The sequence below is a fragment of the Agelaius tricolor genome, unplaced genomic scaffold (assembly GCF_023055355.1).
Source record: "Agelaius tricolor isolate 1412-34295 unplaced genomic scaffold, bAgeTri1.0.p SCAF_19, whole genome shotgun sequence".
NCBI lineage: Eukaryota > Metazoa > Chordata > Aves > Passeriformes > Icteridae > Agelaius > Agelaius tricolor.
The window spans coordinates 143,607-165,908 of NW_027269279.1; the positions used below are offsets into that span (position 1 = coordinate 143,607).

Here is a 22,302-nt window from a genome sequence, read left to right on the forward strand (position 1 = left end):
ACATTCACAGTGACAACTCCCTGACCAAAAGCTTAATTGTTATACATTGCTTCAAAGGAAACAACTTCCATTATTTTAATACCCTTGTGTCACACACTTGTTCATGAAGTCTGCCTCCTAGGGTGAGCAGAGATAATTTCCAGCCCAACATAACACCAAACCACCACCATCTATCAGATGTACAGCCAGATAGTGTTCCAGTAACAGAAACAGTTTCTTCAGCAGTTCTGTGGCTATCAATACAAATGGAAACAGAGCACACAGGACTGAGATGTAAAGGGCCCAGAAAAACAAGCAAGTTTCTCCTTTAAGCAGCCTGGGGTCAGTTACCACAGTGTAGCTTCTGAAGTGAAAAGAGCTGCAAGATGAAGCTGCAGAAGACTGTGCTGAGACCACCAGCAATGCTTCTGTCCAGTACACATTTGCATCAACATGATCACAATGCAAGCTGCCCTCATAGGATAGTGTGGGGCAGTCAGGTCTTCAGGGCACTGAAGCTGGGGTGATTCTCTGCTGGATTCTCTGCTGCCTTGTGGAGGGCATGTGAGGGATCAGTAGCAGCAGGGAGCATGCATCAGCACATGAAGACAACTACTCCCGTGACTTATCACAGCACATGACAAGAAAAATAGAAAATAAGGAGGGAAGAAACCAAAGAAGCTAATATATCTTAGAGCAGTACCCAGGAAGCCACTGAGCTAGGGATGTACTGGGGGAGTAATAACTACATGGACAAAACTAAGTCATTTAGGTCCAAAATCAACACAGCAAATACCATGGCAGATCTGAACAATCAAACCAGAGGATGTGGATGCAATGCAGTACTGTCCCAGTGCTCACCTATGAAAAAAACAGCTTCTACTTACTACAGTGCTCTCTCCAGTTTAGGGAGCTTGGGGTTGCCTATAGTCTCAGGTAAGAGAAAGGGGTGAGGGAAGGGAGTTTATTGGTATCACAGCAACAACAGATTATTACTACACTGCAAACATGCATCATTCACCACAAAGGTTCTCTCAAGATACGACCTTCTGGAGCCAAGCAGTCTATGGGTTAGTAGCACTATGTCTATGTAAGATGAAGGTCTTCACATTCAATTTCAGTATTACTCTTCAGTGACTTTTTAAGACATGTATCCTGAACAAATCAGAGATATGGAGATGCCAGAGAGAAAAAATGGATTCAAGGTTACAGTGCAGTTTCATATTTGGCTTTATTAGCTAGCAGAAATTGCTCAAAATTTGTGCTACTGACCTGTTAACTGCAGCAGAGCAAGTCCAAGGCAGAAGTGGCAGGCATATGCAGGTAAGACAATGTTTCGATAATTGTGGCAAAATTCTAAAAGCTGCTCAATTAAAATGCTTGAGAAGTGCAGGGAGAGAGTCTGACTCAATAGAAAAGCCAAGTAGTGAGAGCTTGTTTAGAATTATATATATTTTGAAGTCTTTTCATTTGCAGACTCCACCTGGAAAATCTTTCTGAAACCTGAGTTGTGCTTAGTCTCTAGTACACACATTTCTGCAATGATTTCATAAGAATTAGTTTTGATCCCCATGGACCGGTCTGGAGCCAGTCTGTAATTAACAGACTATTACAGCTGAGTTTAAAGAGCCAAAGATAGTAGAAGGAAAAGTAACATCACATGTTGTTTGGAAAGGTAGGGGAACTATAACGTAGCAAACATGCTTGCCATGAGTTGTGATTCTAAGGTTCCATGTGCAGCCAAACTCTTAAGTCATGTGAGAACACAAGGGAAAATAAAGTTCTGTACTCTTTATAAGATTAAGGCAAAAAAATTTTTCATATCTATATAAGCCAAAGGATCATTTTCAAGGTACAGTTGCTTTTTTCTAACATTTTTTTTGACATCAAGGGAGGGTTGATCTATGATTCTAAAAAAAACCAAAACCCAACAAAACTCAGGAACAATCAATCACAACAAATTTGAGACATTAATAGGATAAGTGGGAATACAAACAGGTATATTTCTGTGGACCTAACAGGTGTCAATTTATGCAATAGAGCTTACACAAAGTAAACTTTGTTTCTCTTCTGAATTTTGCTAGCAGTTTGCTCCTGGCACACTATGAAAAAGGCCCCACACTCATGCAGTCCTTAGTTTGTCTGTGTCCCACTGATAGGGCTCTCAGAGCGGCAGGAGACCCATTGCTTGACGTAGCTCCGTGTAAAGTCTTGCCCCTCTTGCTCAAGAGGGATGGACCCACAAATGGTCTGACTGTTTTGCCCAAATTCAGAGTCAACTGGACTTCCACAGTCTGAGTCCACAAAGCCACTGTCAATAGTGTCCAAATCTACACAGATCAAAGGATAACTGTCACCAGGCTTTGTATTCTGAGGGAAGAAATCATAGGAGCCTTCACTGTAGGAAACACTTTCACCATCAGGAGAAGGTAGAGAACCTGGATTTTCCAAATCCCACTGATAAGGCTGCAAGCAAAGGGCTTCTAGGATGCTCCCCACCCCTCCTTCCACTTCCCTTTCTCCTTGCTGGTTGACTGGGACACTTGTGCTCCTCAGGTGGTCTGTGGACACAGAGCCTGAAGCAAGTATTTTGTCCTGTGTACTCAGATCAGCCAAATGTAAGTCACTGGATATCTTTCCGTCTTCCTCATCAAGGTTAACCTTGGGGTAACCGGGTTCTCCAGCACTATCATCTTCCTTGTCGGTACGGTCATGTTCCCTGTACACATGATTACAGCTGCACTGGCAGTTACAAGATGTAAATTCATCAGCCACAGTCACTGTATCAATTGACAAGTGCCCATATGACTGGTCCTCAGTCCCACCACTACTGTTTACACTGCACCACAGTGACCGGCTACCATGACCTGGGGTAGTCAGGCAAGACACACAGGGCTTGCAAGGCAGATTCTTTCTTAGCTCATGCAGCTCTTCCTGTGGTGTGCTGTTGGAAGGATGCATGGTGTAAACTTCTAGGACTTCTGGAAGGACTATTCCCCATTCAAAGAAATCAAAGGTCATTTTCATATGGGATGCACCAACCCACTTCTGCAGAAAAAGAAACACAGAGAGAGAGAGGTTAGGTTAGCATCACAAGGTTTGAGGTTCCACAGAAATAACCAAATTTCTTACACTTTCGGAGGCAAAAATTAAATTCACTGACTCCTCCAATATAACAGGAGGATGCTGTTGTTATGAGACATGGGCAACTGCAGGAGAATTAATTGAAGCAATTGAAAATAATCAGCTCTGAGAGCTTCCTCTGACACTCCCGACAGGATCCCAGGCTTCAGAAATCCCATGAACTCAGCTCACACATTGAGACAGCACTTACAGAGAATAAAGAGTATAGATGTAACATAAAGATTTTCATGGCACTGAACAGATACTGGAAAGCTCTGATTCTTATATCTGGAGATGTTTGGCATTCCTTTGAAATAGATTTCTCCTTCTACTGCCCTAATGAAAATCCCTTGCTCAGGACAGCATGATGGCCTTGTAGTTTGTCATGTACTCCACTCACTTGAGTAGCCCATTTATACCTTAAAATCTCCATTATGAGCCATGTAAAGAGGTTTGAAAAAGGGAGCAGGGTCTGGGATGCAAGCCATCTTCTTCCACAAGCTGGAAGAGAAAAGAGAAAGGCTTTGGGGTTAATCACACATTACAAATGCAAATCAAGGCATCTCTAGATCAATTTCAAGCAATTGGAATCACTTGCCCAGCCTTGTGAGTTAGCAAGCAGCTGAGGTTCCAAGGATGTCTTATGCTGCGCCAGAGTCATCTAATAGCCTTTCTTGTGAACCTCACTAGAGGTGAGACCTCAGCACTTGCACACACACACTCACACTGAGGTAAGAGGTTCCATTTTTTTTCATTCCTGGAAAAGCACTAAATGCTAGAAATACATTTTCACTGAGGCTGAGCTGGTTTGTGGTCTGCAGGCCAGACCACAAACCTATGCAATTCTTCTGTGGACCTAGGCTGTGCCAGCCCTATTGCTGCACCAGTCCAGCCCTCCTCCATGTCAGCATCCCATATCTCTTCAAGGGCATAAGAAGCCTCTGAGAGGGAGAGAGGCCTCCAGCCAGCATTGAGGGACCTATGTCAGCTTTGGAAGGGGGCAGCTAGCTCTGGCTACTGTGCTCTATCTGGCAACGGCGGAGCACAGACAAGACCAGGAGAACAGCTCAGAAGGCTGTGTGGCCCTTGCTTCATCCCCATGTGCCACCATCTTGGCCCAGCCAGCTGAACGGCAACAGAGTCACAGAGAAAAGCAGGTCACTCGGGGCAGTACATCAGCCAGTGACCATTCTTGGCTGTCCCTAACAGGTTCATAGCTGCCCACTCATAGATATACAAGACTCAAGGAAGGCTGCATGTGAACACCCCATCTTTAACAAGACAGAATAAAAGCATTAACTTCTGCCTCCTGAAGCATTCTTACCTCTGCTGTTTGGCCAGAAATGTTGTGATTGAAGCCATGATTGCCACGACAATACCAAACAGCAGCCATTCCATGCCTGCTGTCTGTGTCACTGCTGGAGAAAGAGACAAGGTCATTCAGGCTCACCTTGCATTTATATCCTGATCAATAATCAGGAGATGGTGAGGGGAAAAAGGGTTTTTGGAATGCAAATTGCTGTCAAGCATTGGAATGGACTGCCCAAGCAGAGGGTGGAGTCACTGTCCTTGGGGATCAAGAGACTGGACATCGCTCTTACTACTATGGTCTAGTTGATTAAGTGGCCATCAGTCAAAGGTTGGACCTGATAATCTTGAGGTCTTTTCCAAACGAAATGATTGATTTCTACCCCAGATTCTCTCACTGGGATACTGAGGCTGTCACCTGGGCATCTGTACTCCAGACAGGTTTGATTGAGGGTGCTCAATGATGACTGCATCAATGAAAGGAGCAGCACATCAGCTGCCCTATGACTTGGCTGCACAACAGACAGCCAGCAGTTAGGGCAGGACAGCTCCTTCCCACAAAGACCCCTGGTGTTCTGACTCCTGGTTAGGGAGTCTCACAGCTCTCCACCTGTGATGAAAAGCAGCATCTTTGAGATCCAGTACTCAGATATCCCTTAGCAAATGGAGCCTGGCCATGCTGCCATTGCACCAGGTAAACCCTGTAATACATCAGTTTGAGCTGCAGAGCAGTGAGAGCAGAGAAGCTCAGCACATACTGCTGGCAGTGATCACAGTAATTTTGCACCTGCTCTATTGGAGCGAAGGCTCCTAATTTTCATAGTCTCTGTTCCACCATGACAAGCATCAGTGTACTTCCATATACTGTGAACTCCCTGCAGAGTACTGCAGAGTGGTGGCTACCAAACAAAACATCCATACCCAGCATGACCCAACATCACAGTCCAGACACAGAACTCAGGTTTGAGAGCAGGATCCCCCTTCCCTCAGCTGAAGACAACACTAAGACCCAGTAGAGGAGATCTCTCCCATTTCTGAAAGCTGCAAATAGGACCCTGGACATTTGACACTGAAAGGGAAGCTAGAGGCTGCACTCCTGCAAGTGGTATCCAAATGTACAGCAACTCCACAAAACACTCTTTTTTGCCACACAGTGAGAACGTCAATACTGACAGCCCAGGCCTGGGGTTCACATAACCAGTAAGGAAGCTAACCATACCTGTCTTCACGGGACTGTTTAAAATTTGTTCTAATTAATTAGATTTCATTAAATTTCTGAAAGCATTCTCTGACACTGGACTAATTGAAAGGGCAAGGAGATCTGGCAGCATGTACCGGCAGGGTTGGTTTTCAATGACAGCGGAGAACTCCATTCACTCCAAAAGCCACCATAGTCACTGTTTTCCCGGGGTCTAGCTCTCACTTGGAACTCGTACTCAGTGTCCGCCTGTAGTTCCCATGGCAGGATCACCAACGTCCGTTTATCTTCATGAACAGCTTTAGTCTTCTGAGTCTGTGAATGATTAAACACCAAACACTAGAGTGACTGCTCTTACTTTGCTCACACTGCTGCACAGTGAGGATGCCTACAAACTAACCTCTTCTGATTTTATATTGTTTCTGCAAGGCCATGCTCTGACTGGTCAGCAGCTACATGCAATCCTGGGGGAACCTTCCAGGCAGGACAGCATGAGAATCAAATCAATTATCAGTCTTCCTCACAGGATCTAATACTTCTCACACAGCTTCTGCATCTCAATTAATTTTTGGATTTGCCTGTTTTCAGCCCAGTCAAGCAGAGAGACTTTTTTTCTAAACCATGAAAACCCTTCTTTCCCACCAGTGCTACTGTCTTAGTTGTGCTGGCCTTCTCTTTTCTGGTACACCCTACTTGATGGTAAACTGACATCTCACTTACCTCCCAGGTGTCAGTTCTTCTTTTGTAACGCAGCTGATATTCCAGCTCCTCATTCAAAAAGTAGAAGGAAGAGTTCTGGTAGATGGTTTCCCAAGAAATATTGTAACCCTCTGAGAACAAAGCGGTCAGGTTGAATGGAGGCTGTGGTTTTACTGAAAGACAGGATGGTGTTACTACAGTTAAGACATGGCCCAACATGGTAACCGCAATGCAGAGTGAGTAGGGAACAAAGCTGCCCTAGCAGTGGTGGGCCTTGCTACGCTAGAAAACATCCACAGCATTCCTGCCCTCAGCCATGCATGGAACCCCATGTGTGAGGAGTATAATGAAGTCAGGACCACATTTCTCTGAATATATCTTCTGCTTGTCTCTGAAGCTCCTCACTGCCTATGGAGAAGGAAAGATAGTACACAGAGCTAATAAACTCCTGGGAGATTATGTAAAATGTAGAGCACCTTGTTCTTCTCATGACATAAAAGAACTTTGTGTAGTCATGATCACGCATAAGGCTGGGGAAATACCCCTCAATGTAACAGAGTCATGAGGAAAAGCTGAGGCTAGGAGACACTACATAAACCCACTGCAATTCCATGCCCCATCTGCTCAAAAAGCAAGCTTCTGTATCCCTGCAGGGAGTGTTCATATATTGAAAAGCAGTAATGCAAAACTCCAGCAGTCTGCAGGGCCCACTGCTGAGCTATGATGCCTTTGGATGAGGGCCTCTAGGAGATATGCAAAGCACCACTACCCAATCTCTAGTCTGTCAGAGGGAGCAAGGAAGCTTCCTGAAATGTTAAGGCATTTGTCAAAAAGATGACACTTCTCAAGTAAAGTTTCAGAAGAAGCAAAATAGAAAAATCCTTTTCCTACATCTGCCTGGTACCCATCTGCCTGGCTCCCACTCCTTTTTTTTCACAGTTTGATACACAGCCCAGAACTTACCCGCATTCCACCAAGTCAGCTACATGATTGCATTCAGTCTTCGTGTCATGCAGAAGAAATGATTAGGAATTGCCCCAGAAAGGGGAACTGCCACATCCAGTACATCTGGGAAACCTTGTGCCACCCAAAATAATGTCATGTTGGTTCAGGTGTCCACTGCAAAAGCCTTTTGGGAGCCTCCAGCTCCTTGGACATTACAAGAGAGCTGTAGAAAGCCTTTTGACAAGGGCATGTAGTGATAGGACAAGGGGGAATGGCTTCATACTGACAGAGGACAGGGTTAGATGGGATATCAGGAAGAAATTCTTCTCTGTGAGGGTGGTGAGGAACTAGCACAGGTTGCTCAGAGAAGCTGTGGCTGCTCCATCCCTGGAAGCATCCAAGATTAGGTTGGATGGGGCTTGGAGCAACCTGGTCTAGTGGAAGGTGTCCCTGCCCATGGCAGGGAGTTGAGCTGAATGATCTTTAAGGTCCCTTCCAACCCAAACCATTTTAAGGATTCTGTGATTTGTGACATTTGTTATAAAGTAATTCCTCCTGCCCTTTAGAATCCAGCCAAGAACAAGCTCTTGCATAGCCTAGGTATGAGACTGGTCTAAGGTGGATATTTATCACCTACTGCTTCATGGGGAAAAGGAATTTCCACACAAAAAGCATGGAACAAGCCAGCTTGAAGCTCAGCTTCAAGCATAATAGCAATAATAAGAGTACAGTGCTTTCTGTAGATGAATGTACAGCAAACATAGCCCCACACTGTTTGCTGCCCTCTCACTCCTTGTCCAGACTATCCTAGCACATAAAGTCAAAAAGTATTTATGGATTTCACCATTTTTGTACTTACTGTTGTCTGACAAATAAAATTCTTTGGAAAGAACATGCTGCCTATCAGCTATCTCTGTAACATCCACCTGGACTTTGGTATCTGCTAGGAGTTCAGTCATGTCCACAGTGCACATGTACTGTGTGTGACTGGTGTTTCTTGACAATTGCACAAGACTGCAGGCAGCCACAGTATTTTCTGGATCTTCCTCAGGAACCCTAAAAAAGTCAAAACAAAGAAGTCTGCATGTAGTTGGATTAATTTGTTGCTGAACCACCAGGCACAGGAAATTATTAAAATGAAAAATCAACGTATTCAAATAAAAAATTATCTTTGAACTTCAAAACATATTTTTTTCCCCTTCTACTTGCTCAGCTTAGCATCTTTGAGAGAAATGGGAAAGTGTTTCTGGAAAGGAAAGGTGCTCCTCAGGGCTACACAGCCCAAGACTGCATCCACTTCCTTGCTGGGACAGAACAGCAGCAGACTGGACAATCTACATGAGCCCTGCCAATGCACAGAGGTGAAATTTCACTTTTAACAGCAGCAAAGGGCAAGGTATTCCCATGGTAGCAGAGAAGGCAATGCTAAGGAAGCTGGAGTCAGCAGAGCAGTCAGCAGCAAGAAGCAGAGTCAGTGCAGACAGGAACCGGGGGTCCTTTGCTAGGGAAGAAGTCAGTTTGTAACTGCAGTGAAAAAAACCAAGTAAAAAACCAGCATGGCAGCAAAACCAGGATTTCTACCTAACAAAGAGGACAGGAGGTCACCACTGTGCTAGGGCCATATAGAAGCTCCTGCTAACTGGACTTTGCTCATCCCACCAAGACATACCATGTAGCAGTGAGATTGTATGAACCAGCACCCAACTCAGCTCGCAGGATACAGGACAGGGTCTGTACATAGTCCACAAAACAAGTGAGGCTTTCGCAACACATAGCTGTAGGTTTGGAAAGAGAAAACACAATATCAACTTCTGTGATAAATCAACATATGCACTCCTCAGGGTTCCCACTGCATGTGAATGAAACAGACCAGTCTCTGACAACCGCCCTCCCTCCCACTGAAAGTCTCCAGTTTTGGGGCATAAGACATGTACCAACTCTACAGGGTGACAAATCATTGACGGCAAGATAAGTGTCAAACAAAAACCTATTAAAAACGCTGTGGCAGCCAGAATCAGGAAATGCCCAAATTGCGACTCCTGTAGAATCACTACAGCAGAGTCACGTATTTCTGCAGGAATCTTAGCTTATATGGCACATAAAAGAGGCCTGAAACCCAGTAAGAAACAGTAGCATATTCAAACATTTTAATGATACCACTTTCTAAATTGAGTACTGTTCATTGCTAGTCTAGTTTTCATTGTACATCTACATAGCACTTTACACATTTTTTTCAAGTGCTATTTTAGTAATTTTTTCTTTGCCATTCTGTTTTCTAAAGCTTGATATCTGCAGTATCAATACTTTTTATGTCCAGCTCTAGAATCTTGAAGTACATTTTTAATGAAATTTGGGAATAAAAATACTGCAAATTTGTAGTTCCTATAATTTCTATAAAACATTCGAATAAGCACAATTTATTAATTACAGACTTCTCATGAGAACTTGAAATGCAATTGTAGAACTTATACTGGTCATTAGGAAAATCAAGTAATTTTTTGAAAGTGGTCACAAAAGAGCATTTATACTCTTCTACTTGCTCTGCGAGAGCTCTGCTCAGAGAGTGTGTGCTTCGTAAAAGTACAATTGTCCTGTACATAACACACTTATGTCCCTGGATTTCAAGGCAGGTAAGATAGTAGCACAGTGAGAAATGTCTGCATTGACAAGTCCCCTCCTGACAGCTCCCTGGGCTGACAAGAACCACCACCATTACACTAGGAAATGGCTGAATGAGGAAAGGCCTGCAGGTGATGCAGCATGCCATGCTGGTTCAAACCATGCCTACTGCAGTGACCATTCATTTCTGACACGTAAAGTAGTACCCATTTTTGATGGGAATAAAATGCTCATCATCTCGGAAAAGACTCATGATTGTTACATCCATACTTAAATCAAGCATGTGTCCTCCCCTACTGTAAAGGCTGCTCCCAGCCTCCTGAGAACACATTACTTTGCAGCCATCAGGCAACCAAACCCTTTGATGCTAACCATGCTGCATGCTCACTTCCCTTTGTTGTTCTGCTGCTTTCTTGGTTAGAGAAGCTGCACTCCCCGCTTCCTCCTTCCCTGTTGCAACATGCTTATGTCCAGAGTGTTGTTTGTTAACGTGATATGCTCAACAATCCCAATGGCCAATCTTACAGCTGAAGCTGTACACAGGGAACCACCATGGAAAGCAGACAGCGTGTGCAATGAAGGACCAGAAACATCAGTTCCGCCCTCCAGATTAAATGGCTGTCCACACAAACAAGCTGTCTGCATTGACAGTCACAACGAACAGCAGGCGTGTCCAGCGGAGGGTGCAGCCTCCTTCTACGGTGGGGTAGGTCCAGAGGAAAACAAAGTCCAACTTTTCCCTGCTGAAGTCACCCATCACAACATTTACTTCCTAGTCCTCACGTATCAGAGCACATGCTATTCTCCCTACACAAGCTCTGGGCAGCACTCAGATTTGCATACAAAATCCTTCTTAATCCAAAGGTTTAGGATGGTGGCAGAAGACATTTGGGGATATTTGCAACAGATTGGTCCCAAGGATGTACATATGATTTTTTTAAACCTTTATTTTGACTTTTTAATTTCATACTGACTTCAGAATTCTTTTTTAAATTTTAACTAAGTTCTCACATTTTATTTTGAACCCTCAATAAACTCTTCTGAGGGTCCTGGACCAAGCGCTGTTTAGTTCAGAATCCTGAGCAACATACCTTTTCTCTTTTAGCCTAACTTTATTCTCCTAGAAAAAATGGGGTTAGGAAACTCTTGCATTCCTTTAGAAAGGGCAGCAAGTATTAATAGGCTATTAAGCATCAGTAATTAGTGTTCTTCTATGTTATTATGTTGATTAGTCAAACAGATTACTATTCCTAGGTGGACAGACTACTATTCCTAGGTAGCTGGTAAGTTGCAAGGGTATCTTTGGGCAAGACTCTGTTAACAAAATTAAGAGGACAGCTTTTTACTGGGAAAGGAATAATTAAGTATCCTAAAACCAATTAGTTAGATCTAGGATCTAGATCTAGGAGAAATGTGTCTCCTTGGCAGCTTCAGAAACAAAACTCAAATACTTTTAACAGTAAGATCTAGATTTATCGAAACTGAAATTAGTACATGGTAATTCCCTGGCTTGCATCACACAAAACTTGGACCAGATATCACAGTGGTCCCCTATGATAGAAAGATATAATTCTGAATGCATCTTTTCTCCTTATTTAGGTCTGGGGCAGGTCCAATGCTTTGCCTACAAGCAGCAGGTAAAATACTAAACTTGCATGGTTCCCTGCAGACATGGTTGTCACTGCCTTTTTCTGTCCAGCTGATCTGTTCAGAAAGTCAGGTCTGAGTCAGCTGGAGTTTGCAGTGTGGATAGGAGCCAGAAAAAAAAAGGGGGGGGGCAGGGGGCATGACTGTATGCACAGTCCAGTCCTAAGCAAAGGGACTCAGACTAGGAGAGGTTCACTACACTGATCCTGGCTGACCAGACAACAGCAACCCTGGGGATATCCTGGTCTTGGCCACCAGAACCTTTTCTACAGCAAAGGGTATTTTTGGTGGGGGAAATCCTACTCTAATGTCACTAGGAGCCATTTCAGTGCAAGGCAGGCACTGCCTCTGCAGGCTCTCCACAGGTGCTGCTCCCCAGAGCCGTATCCAGGCTGGCTGGACTCTGCCCAGCTGTGCACCTTCCTGTGCCTGTCCTCCACTCGTTACTGCATGGAACTCTCTCCCCTAGGACCTTATCCTCCGCTTGCTGTCCCATGGCAACCTTGTGCCATGCACATCCCATCAGAGCTGGCACATATGGTCACTAAGATAAATCCTGTGGTTGTACAATCTGAAAGAAATATCTGAGGACTTACTGTACTGGAATAAAAGGCAGATGAAAATATTCTGGAGCCACGGTTTGTTCTTCATGGTGGTTCTCACTGGATGTCCTGGGGAAGAAAAAAACAAAACAAAACAAAACAAAACAACCACAAACAATACTCCCACAACCAATTTAGAACTCTGCTCAGACATTTACTTGATTAAGGTTGAGGTGGAATTAATCTTGCTTTCATTTAAACGTCTAAAAGTAGAGTGCCTTATTAAGACAATTAACTTCAGCTCTCCTGTGTGTATCTTTCCCATGGGCTAAGGGGGGTATGACCAACAGCCTGCCAACTTGCCATAAACAAGGTCTGTGAAATCTTTGCTAGCACATGCACAGAGAAAGCAGCAAAGTGACTGCAGCTCAGGCTGTCCAGGCAACAAGAAAGACTCTTGTGCTAATTGCTAACCCATTTTTTCTTCATTAGTATCTTGCAGCTAGGAATGGCTTGACACTAGAAGTGACATTGTGGCAGATTGAATAGCTACACAGTGAATTGGCCAAATGGAGTCTGAATATCATTGTGGGTCTGTGTGAGGAAAGCTAGTGAGAACTCATTGATTTGGCCTACCTGTAGTTAAATAAGCATGAAATATCTAGTTAAGGGACTCCAGAAAAACAGACCAGAGAAAAAAAAGAAAAAAAAAACAGCCTCCCATGTAGCATACGAGAGAACAATGTACAGTGCTGACTGCAGGGAAAGGCTGCCCTGATGGTATAGTGAAGAGAACCTACAAGAAAGTCTTCAGAGAAGATGACAGCAGGATGTTTAAAACAGAGGAAATGGCATCACATACAAATGACTGTTCAACCCACAGCCCCTGCTCCAAGACAAAGCCGTCAAGTCATATAATGTATTTAAGGCTGTGTTTTCACAGCATTTAAATATTTATACAAACACATGGATGTGCACAGAAAGACTTAAAATATGCTCTCTGCAGAGTATTGGCTTTGATACCTGGTACAGACTTCAGCACTGTTTTCTCAAGCTATTCTTAAATGGGGCAAGACTTTGGAGAAGCAATGTGTATTATTTTGGCGACATAATTTCATTGAAAGCAAGTTGCAAGGATGCACAGACAACAGGAAGGGCCCATATGCCATGCCACATAGTCTGATCTACCCTTCTAATTTAAAAAACCATCAGCACTTGTCCTGTTGCAACAGACTCTGCTAAAAAGTCTGTCCTTATCTTTCTTACTGGCTCCCTTTAAATAATGAAAGGTTGCAGTAAGGTGTCCTCAAAGCCTGCTCTTCTCCAAGCTGAACAAGCCCAACTCTCTCAGCCTGTCATACATAGCAGAGGTGCTTCAGCCCTTGCAGCATTTCTGTGGCCTCTTCTGGACTCAATACAGCAGTTCCCCATGCTTGTCACATTGGGGGGCCCAGACCTGAAGGCAGAACACCAGGCAGGGTCCCAAGAGAGCAGAGTAGAGGGGAAGAATCCCCTCCATCAGCTGCCCACACTACTGGGGAAGAACCTCAGGACATAGGAGTTTCTGGGCTACCAGCACATATGGCCTGCTTATGGACAGCTTTTATTCCACCACTGCCCCCAGGTCCTTGTCAGCAGAGCTGGTCTCAATCTGTTTGTCCCTCAGCCTGTATTCATATGGGGGGTTCAAGGTATTCAGGTTCTGGGGTGCCTATGCAGCATCCACCACAAGCAACAAATACCCAGGCAATCACCCAGCAGAGAGAAACCCATGAAGCCTTTAAGACTTGGGGAACAATTGTGGAGTTAAAAAATTTCCCAGGTTTACTCAAATAATGAAAGCAAAACAAATTTAGCAGCCACCAGAAAGCCCCTGCAGCCTCATGTGAGCTCACAGATGTGCTCTCAGGGTGTCAGTGCCCAGGTGAGACTAGCAAGACTCATTCTGGAGGTGCCTCAGACACAGGTGTCACACCCTGCTGTGGGAGCAATGATGCAGCTGCTGCCCCTTCTTTCCTGCCAAACAAACCCTGCCCATGAAGCACTGTTCCAGCTCGGCAAGGAGCCCCAGGCACCCTGCCATCCTCCCTCACCTGCTGCCAGTGGCAGGGCAGACCCTCCACCTTTGTACTCCAGCCCTTCTCTCTGCATCACACATTGCCTTGAATAAACACCTTTTCTTGAGCCCTCTGGTCCAAGCTCTCCAAGTTTTCTCTGTATAATAACTCTCATCATTACCACTACTTTTGGTAGTGCAGTCCCTAGGCACTGAGATACAGTCCACTGTCTAACTCCATCTTGTGATCTCACCCATCTTCCATAGCTCTTCTCCAAATCCTCATTCCTTTGAGGAAGGCTTGCTGTTATCCTGCTATCTGAAACCTGCTCATTTGACTTCATGCTGAGACTGGCTGCACCACGAGCCCATCTCAGTATCACTTATTGTGATACTGAGTATCACAGTATTGTGACTGTCATGCTCCACACTCTTGGCCATCATAGAAAACAAAGGCAACTTGTGAAAGAAAAAGAAAAGAGAAAGGAAAAGGAAAGGGAAAGGCTGGGCCCTCAGAGAGGTCTGCAGACCCACCACTTATTTCAGAATCCAACTGGCAGGGCCTCTCACGCTTGGTATTCACGATATTGCAGTAGCTCCCTATTTTTATGCTTATTCCTGCCTAAATGAACAGACCAATGCAAGGAAAGTCTTTGCTGCTTTTACCTATTGGACTGTGGTTTCTTTCAAGGACCTCCCCTACTTTTCTTTCTCTGCTCAGAGAATGGTACCATTGATCTGAAGGGACAGGCAGGACTCAACTGGAAAAAGTCAAAGCAAGGAGCCCAAGTAGCTCATTGGGCAGATGTCTAACAGAGTTACCAGAGACTGCCATTACACAATGGGGAGAGGTTAGCATACAGCCTTGTATTCTAGAAGGAAGATTCATGAAGATGAGCACAGTAGCAAAAATAAGAAAACCAGTAGGATCTGCTAAAATAGCTGAAACAAAGAGACAATACTTCCTCAGTTGGGATGCCAATGTCCCATCTCTTACCCTTGCCAATGCCCGCAGATTAGTCCAACATTTATCTTCTATTTCGCTACCTCAGTGTGGTAGGAAAGGACTCTGACCTCTAAGAGCACCACAGACAGTTTCAGTACTGCTAAAACTGTCTGACCTCCTCGCTGTGCTCCAGATTGTTATGACATGACATGGACAGACAAGACATGTACAGAAGAGCTGGGAAAGCTGCAGCTCTGCAGCAGCATCTTTGTGGTGTTTGATGACAAAGACCTCATGACTTGAATGGAGATATATAGCAGCCCTAATTCTAAAGCATGCTCCAGTGTCAGGCCCCCTGCAAGCTTCAATCCCAGTCTATTATTGGGACCCCCACCTTTCCTACATCTCTCCATTTGTTACACCCTTCCCATTTGCTTTTATCTGTCAGCATGTGATTGTAAACCTGGAGGAAAGAAGGGCAGTGGGCAATGAGCAAAGGCAGGAACTTATTCCCAGTCTGGCATTAGAAAAGTCCTTTCTACCGCCTCGTTTCATTTTCTCAGTCTGTGAAATGGGGACTCAGAATCAGCTTCATGCATCCTTGCAACACAGACACTTGTTATAAAATGTTGAACATTTTACAGCTGTCAAGTACCACATCTGCAAACTCTGTAATATCCTTATGAGATCACAGCAATAAAGCTGAGTAGCCATTCATAATATACACATGTAAATGATGCTACAAGTTTATAATATACCAGAGAACAGGAAATAGGACCAATACAGACAGACATTTATGAAGATTATTTTTGTTAAGAATCTGGAAATATGATGCTATAAGCTGCCAAACATTGATGTAGTCTAAGCTGACAGTTTGAACTGTTTCCAGGAAATGTATGTACTTAAAAAACAAAACAAAAAAAAACCCCAAAACAACAACAAAACGCACATAAAAAAAAAAGGGAAAAAACCCCAAGCAAACAAAAAAAAAGACACACCAGAAAAAAAATCCCCAAAAAACAAACAAAAAACCCCCAAACCACCAAACCCCAAATCAAAACTAATTAAGAACTCAGTTTAAGTAAAAAAAGAAAGGAAAAAAATATTTCCAAACATGAGAAAATTAATTTTTTGCACCCAAGCAAAAAAAGAGTGGAAGACACAGTCCACCAGTTATATGCCCAAATAAGCTTTCTTCTTGAAAAAAAAAATCATTATCAATGCACACTGCCATCTAATCAGAAAGCTGAAGCAACAGGGAGACAAAGAGGTGCTCTGACTGTCCAGAGGCTAAGAGCAATGACGCTGGGCCACAAGGGCCACATCAGCTATAAGAAAGATTTACAGTGAAGTTGCACATGTGAAGTTGAACATCAAGCAGGAACAAACTAGCAGCAGGGAGAGTTGGTGGAAACATGGATATTACCTGCCCTGTTCTGTGCATTTCAGCCCTCCAACACTTCCATGACCAGCCTGGTTAAATCATCACTGCAATTGCAGACCCCACCTGGAGAGCTGAGGAGCAGGTGGGGCTCCTTAGCACTGAGTAAGAGCAAAGCCGACTTGTGCACAACCAAGGGCCGTGGTGTATTGGAATGCACAGTGATAAGTGGAGATTGACGTCACCACTGTATCAGTATTACTGTGCCAACAGAAGGATGTGGTGAGAGGAGGTGATGAATTCAGGTCCAAACACCCACACAACATTTATTACTGTACTGTTCTGCTTTCTTACATGAGAAAAGGGTGGGAGAACTGATAAAAACTCACAAGCCTCATATCTAAAAGGTCATAGTGGGGCTTAGATTTGTGCAGTGAGGAGGCATCAGTGTCAAGGTATTAAAGGGCTAAGCCAAACTGCATAGTATAGCATGTGCCACATTGGAGACAGTCAAACACCACTGCATTCAGCTTCCATCCTTTCCCAAAATGGCCCAGGATCAGGGCAACAGCACCAGTCCTTAGACCACAGGCAGGGAGGTCATCTGGCTCCTACACAGGTGAGGGGCTCACCCCTGTTGTATCTCATGCCTATGACTTGTGTCTGGGCCAGGTCTCTTTAGATCGCAAGGTTGACCCTGAGGGAGGATCCATCAACTCACCTAATCATACCTTTAGAGGGGCTTCAAGGAACACATGCGCACTCACTGTATCCTTGGACAAGAGGGAAATGAGCAGCACTATGGAGGGATTTGGCACACACAACACAGTGTGGAGGTAGGGGGAGCTAGGAGCAAGAACCCAAGAAGACTGCAGCAGTGAAGTTGGCACAAAGCAGCAGGGTGCAGGGTGAGGGAGCTCCATGTTAAGCCCTCAATACCTCTGACTCACCCTTTGAAAAACGGATGTTTTGGAATGTTCGGGCCAGGGTAGGCAGCTCTTGACCATGCCTGCCAGGGAGCTGCTGGTAACTGAGCTGGTTGTACACTGTTAGGGCATGCATGGAGAAGGTCACATGACTTAATCCAGAAGTTATTCCTCATTGTGTTTGGAGCAGCCTCTGTGAAAGACCAGCTCTCCCTTCTGCATGCTTTGTGGATCACTTACAGGCACAATGTCAGGCCCAAGCTTCTAGAAAAGACTTGTCTCAGCTGATGGTGCCTGTGGGCTGTGGAGATTGCCACCTCTCTTGGGTGCAGTGTGGGACAGTACAGGGTTAATGAGGCTGAGTGGCTAAGTCAGAAATTTCCCAGAAGTAATATCTTTCTGTTGTGAGGATAGCACACCAGGACAGTGGTGTAGCTTTTGCCCCCTGATTACACAGGACTCTCCAAGGTGTGCCAATATTGTTATTTGTGCAGAGGAGGGAGGGAAAGAGCAGCATGTCTGATCAGTCCAAAGAGTGATAGTCTGGCAGACCCAAGCCATACTACTTTTAAACCATGCAATAATATGTATTTGATATTACAGAGCTAACTTTAAAAACAGGAACACTAGTAGCACTCTAAGACTAATGGCTTTATAAATTTAAACACACTGCATCAAAAGGCCTGTTTTTCTCAAATTTAACTCATAAAAAGTGTAATTTCAGCCTAGCCTGCAGCAGTAATATTCACCAAGAAGCAAGTGTGAAGTGCACACAAGGGAAAGCTTGGTAGATTCTGTTATTCATGACCCAAAACCATTTTGCCATCACTGGAAGAAGGGCAACATCATTATGTATTTATTAGCAAGATAAATAATCGAAAAAACAACATTCAGAGCTGACAATTCTTTCTCTAGGATATAAAACCAGTCATGCTTGGAGTTATCAGGTTCATGATTTGACGAAAAAGAGAAAAAACTCCACAGAAACAGTACTACCTCTGTACTTTCTTCCTGTAATAACAGAATTAAACCAATATCCCCAGCAGCATCAAAGATACAGACCTGGCATAACTTTAGAGTCAAAGGCACCATTACTGGCTGGTGACATTTAGGAGGAAGATAATCATACATTGCAATAAGTGAAAAATGGCAGAAGAACAGCTGAGACATGAGTAACAGTGTTCTACTGGAAGGGAAAGCAATAGAAGAAACCACCTCAAAGCTCAGGAAACAAGCTAAAATATGAATGAGCCAGGCAGAAAAGCGGAGGTGTTAGTCAGCAAAGGAGCAGGTTGAAAAACACCGAAGCTCTACAGGTGGTGGCTGTGAGCTGACACAGGATGCTGCAGGGGAGGGAGGAGTGCATTGCTTTCAGTCTGGGGAATACTGAATGTCACCTGCAGAGACCCCAGCATCCTGCCCTCCTTCCTCCCTTCTGCCTTTGCTAGTTATCTGTAGCCATCAACACTGGGGTCAGCCTCTTGTTTTCCCCAATATCCATTGAGTCTGAACCCATACTCCATGAATGCTGTTGTAAAAGGACATCACTTTGGCTCTAGCCAGAGGAAAAGAGCTTACCTTCACAGAGCTGTGGCCATGTACGTCTTGCTCACATGGAGGAGATTGTACAGAGGCTTGTATCTTCTCTTAGGAAATCACCCAACACATGCTGGTAAAGAGAAACAGGAATGACTGTGCTTGTGAACTCACCCTGACCATCTGGAACAGAAACCTACAGCTCTGCTCAGGCTCGAACCCAACATCCGCAGCTGCACCATGCAAAGCAGGCCCAGAGCATCTCTGCACAAGGTCAGCAAGACTCACGCATTCCCACAGTGCTCACCTGAGCTGGCAGTGCTGGCAGAACTCCCTGCTCCTTCCCTGCAGGTTGGCAGAAACTGACCCTCTTAAGGCAACATTGATCAGCTTGTCCCCAGATCTCTGCAATTGGGGATGCACCAAGACCAGAACTCTACTCCTGGCACACAGCTGTTTATGGCAAGAGCCTCATCTGCATCACATGGAGCTCTGTTTTACCACAGTTGTCAAAAATCAGCATGTCCCACCTATCCTGCCTGGCTGCAGCTCTTCCACACTTGGGGATGGTGCAGCAATGGAGTGTGCCTTAGGCAGTTTCCGGCATCTGTCACAGGGTGAAAAACACACCAGCTGTCTTCAACCTCGGCTGTGGCAGCATGTGCAAAGCAAAGGCCTGACACAGCAAGCTGCAGGGGGGTGGCCAGCTGCATCTGTAAACCACAGAACATGCAGTCCTAACACACTTGGTGACTTCTCATGTCACTGGCAGCAAGTGACGTGCCTTTAGGAGAAAAGGCAGGAAGGGAGTGGCTTCTCAGAAAAGCCACCCTTGTAGCCCCCCTTCCACTATAAAATCTTGCTACACAAACCTAATTCAGGAGCAGAGCCAGAGGTTTTTAAGTTGTAAGAACAGCAAAGGCAGCTTGACCAGAAGTGGGAAGAATTCCTGATACTTCTGAACAAGTGTCTGTTGCAGGGGCCCAGCCTAGCTCAGAATGAGGCCATGAAATAGTCAGCACAGGCCAAATTGTGTATCCTAATTCTTGCTATAGTAGAGGAAACAAGGCATTTCATGGCTTCATTGCCCTCGGTCATGTTGTGGAGGAGCACGCTATGTGTTTCTGAAGCACCTCAGCCAGGCAGTGGAGGGGGAAGACCAGGCAGCAGTGAACTGCCCTGCACAACCTTCAAGCCCAGGGCCTGCCAGACACGTGCACTGGTCAGCACTTGCAGCACAGTACAAGCCACCTCCTCCAGACCTCAGCTGGCTGTTTACCACAGGCACTGGCTCCATGGCAGCCACGGCCAACGCACATCTGGTTCTCACAGAAACTCCCTAGGGTGTCAAAACAAGAACTGGGGACTGGTTATAAGGCTGACCCAGGCATGGAAATTCTACCCCCAGAATGCCGTCCAGTGCTTTCTCACCTCATTATAATTCTTGCTGCTGTGTGGGTGGCTCATTGCAAGTGAAACCAGCAGAAGCTGAGCTGGGGAGAAGCAGTCAACCTCAAACCCTTCAGCTTATAGTGAATTTCCCCATTTCTAAGAGCTGGGGAAACAGCACCAAGTAGGAAAATCCCAGTGCTACGTATTAGTCAACAACTTGGTAGCCTTCAATCAGAGGACAAATACCACACTGTTATGAATGCCCTGCTCTTTACGATTGGGTAGAGACAGGATGAAGGAAGTGGCTGATCCATCACTAAACTGGACAGGAGCTCCTTAGGATGCCTGCCATGCTCCTTGGACTGGGGCAGGTCTAGCACAGAAATCCCTCTACCAAAGACAGACTGTGGCTCACAGGCTGTACTGTAACAGCTCTTGCCACAACAATTGCCTCTCTGCATTCAGAATACAGAATCTTAGGCCTCATGCAAGGATGATCAGTTTTATAGACAGCATTCTGACTAAGAGCAAAAAAGACCTAAACAGCTGTTCCTCCCCTCATGCAGCTAAACATGCCACAGCAGCTAAACATGCCACAGCAGCCAGTTCCCCATTCTGTTCAACTAGGGCTGTTGCCAGTTTTTCTTCTCTTTCATCTTGCAGTCTTACTGAAGGGACAGTATGGACATTTCAATATTATAGAAAACTACAGGATGGGCAGATTGGAAGCAGGACAGCAAAAAAAGAACAAATAGAGCAAAGCACCTTTGGCCAGAGTTCTGCAGAGATGTAAAGTTCCTCTCAACAAGCTTGTCACAAGGAATGAAAACACTCAGGATTTAGCAATCCAGCTGTGCTGCTGATAGCTGTTAGGCACTCTGGGAAAACAGGCCAATGTATGGCAATTCATTAGGCTTTGGTTGTGTCAGTGAAGTAACTGGAAAATGCTCTTCCTCACTTGACTGTGTTTTTCCTTTGCTTTGGAGCAATCTGCTTAGAAAGACAACAGTCCTGCAGTTGAAAACCAACCAGTTCACTGGTCTCCTTGCTTTTTTTACCAGAAAGTTCCTTCTGACCTTGTGACTTTGGTGCAGTAGGAGAGGCCTTGAGGGCTGTTGCTGTGACTGCAAGGTCTCAGTCACAGAAGCATGCTGAAAGCAATGAAAATTCCGGGTAATGTGAGATCAAGATACATCATCATGTGGGAGCCTGGGGCAGACCTTGAATTCAGCAATCTGCAGAGGTGAGAAATGATCTTGTGTGCATGTATGGGCAACAATTAATAAAAATTACCTATTACCTATTTTTTGTAAAAAATAGGCAGCAATGTGACATGCCTTTAGGAGAAAAGGCAGGAAGGGATGGCTTCTCAGAAAAGCCACCCTTGTAGCCCCCCTCCACTATAAAATCTTGCTACACAAACCCAATATAGGAGCAGAGCCAGAGTCGTATGAACAGCAGTTCTTACAAGTTGTTTTAAGTTTTTAAGTTGCAAGAACAGCAAAGGCAGCTTGACCAGAAGCGGGAAGAATTTCTAATACTTCTGAACAAGAGTGTCTGTTGCAGGGAGAGGGTGAGCCAGACAGCTGCCCCCTCAACCCCACTGTCTGTCTCCAGTTCTGGGTTATACAAAGACATAGGAACAGGATCCCCCTTCTCTGAGAGTTAGGTTCCATTTCACCAAAGAAAGACTGAAGGGAGAGAAAGGAAGAATAACCCACCACAGAAAACCATCATATGGAAATGTGCAGACTGGAAGGCATAGCTATGAAGAACAAAAAAGCCAGGGAAAGGCAAAATGGAGCTGGGGCTCAGCAGAGAAGTAAGTGCTGCAGCAAAGTTGGCCTGAGCAGACCTCTCCAGCCAGGCACAAGCCTTCAACGATGCAAAATCTTTCTTCTCACAAAGAACGCAAGAGCGAGCACAGGTGTAGAAGGGAAAGAAAGCACCACTGGTGTCCCTACATAGACACCTCGACTTCTTTACCATCTTGGAAGAGAGATTT

At 44.9% G+C, this 22,302-nt stretch overlaps 1 protein-coding gene across 6 annotated transcripts; it reads right to left on the minus strand.

The window, feature by feature from the left end:
• Positions 1-1,755: 1,755 nt before the first annotated feature.
• IL21R (interleukin 21 receptor) lies at positions 1,756-22,295 on the minus strand. Of its 6 annotated transcripts, none has more exons than XM_071444727.1 (10): positions 21,063-22,295; positions 18,948-19,038; positions 12,115-12,189; positions 8,922-9,027; positions 8,112-8,308; positions 6,329-6,480; positions 5,746-5,923; positions 4,427-4,520; positions 3,522-3,603; positions 1,756-3,027 (listed from the first exon to the last, which is right to left on the minus strand). In XM_071444727.1, the coding sequence occupies exons 3-10, from the start codon at positions 12,167-12,169 to the stop codon at positions 2,113-2,115; spliced, it is 1,779 nt and encodes a 592-aa protein (XP_071300828.1). In that variant the 5' UTR covers positions 12,170-12,189; positions 18,948-19,038; positions 21,063-22,295; the 3' UTR covers positions 1,756-2,112. The 6 variants fall into 6 exon arrangements, with proteins under 6 accessions (XP_071300828.1, XP_071300827.1, XP_071300826.1 ...); XM_071444726.1 differs by having other exon boundaries at positions 19,436-22,295; XM_071444725.1 differs by having other exon boundaries at positions 19,213-22,295.
• Positions 22,296-22,302: the final 7 nt, after the last annotated feature.

What these genes read in the sequence shown, in the direction of transcription:
- IL21R (XM_071444723.1), bottom strand. Translation starts at nt 12,274, where the DNA reads ATGTCTGAGCAGAGTTCTAAATTGGTTGTGGGAGTATTGTTTGTGGTT. An exon ending in TTTCTGGCCAAACAGCAGAG is followed by an intron (nt 3,604 to 4,426) that starts GTAAGAATGCTT and finishes TTTCTCTTCCAG; the next exon opens with CTTGTGGAAGAAGATGGCTT. An exon ending in CTCATAATGGAGATTTTAAG is followed by an intron (nt 3,028 to 3,521) that starts GTATAAATGGGC and finishes CTTTTTCTGCAG; the next exon opens with AAGTGGGTTGGTGCATCCCA.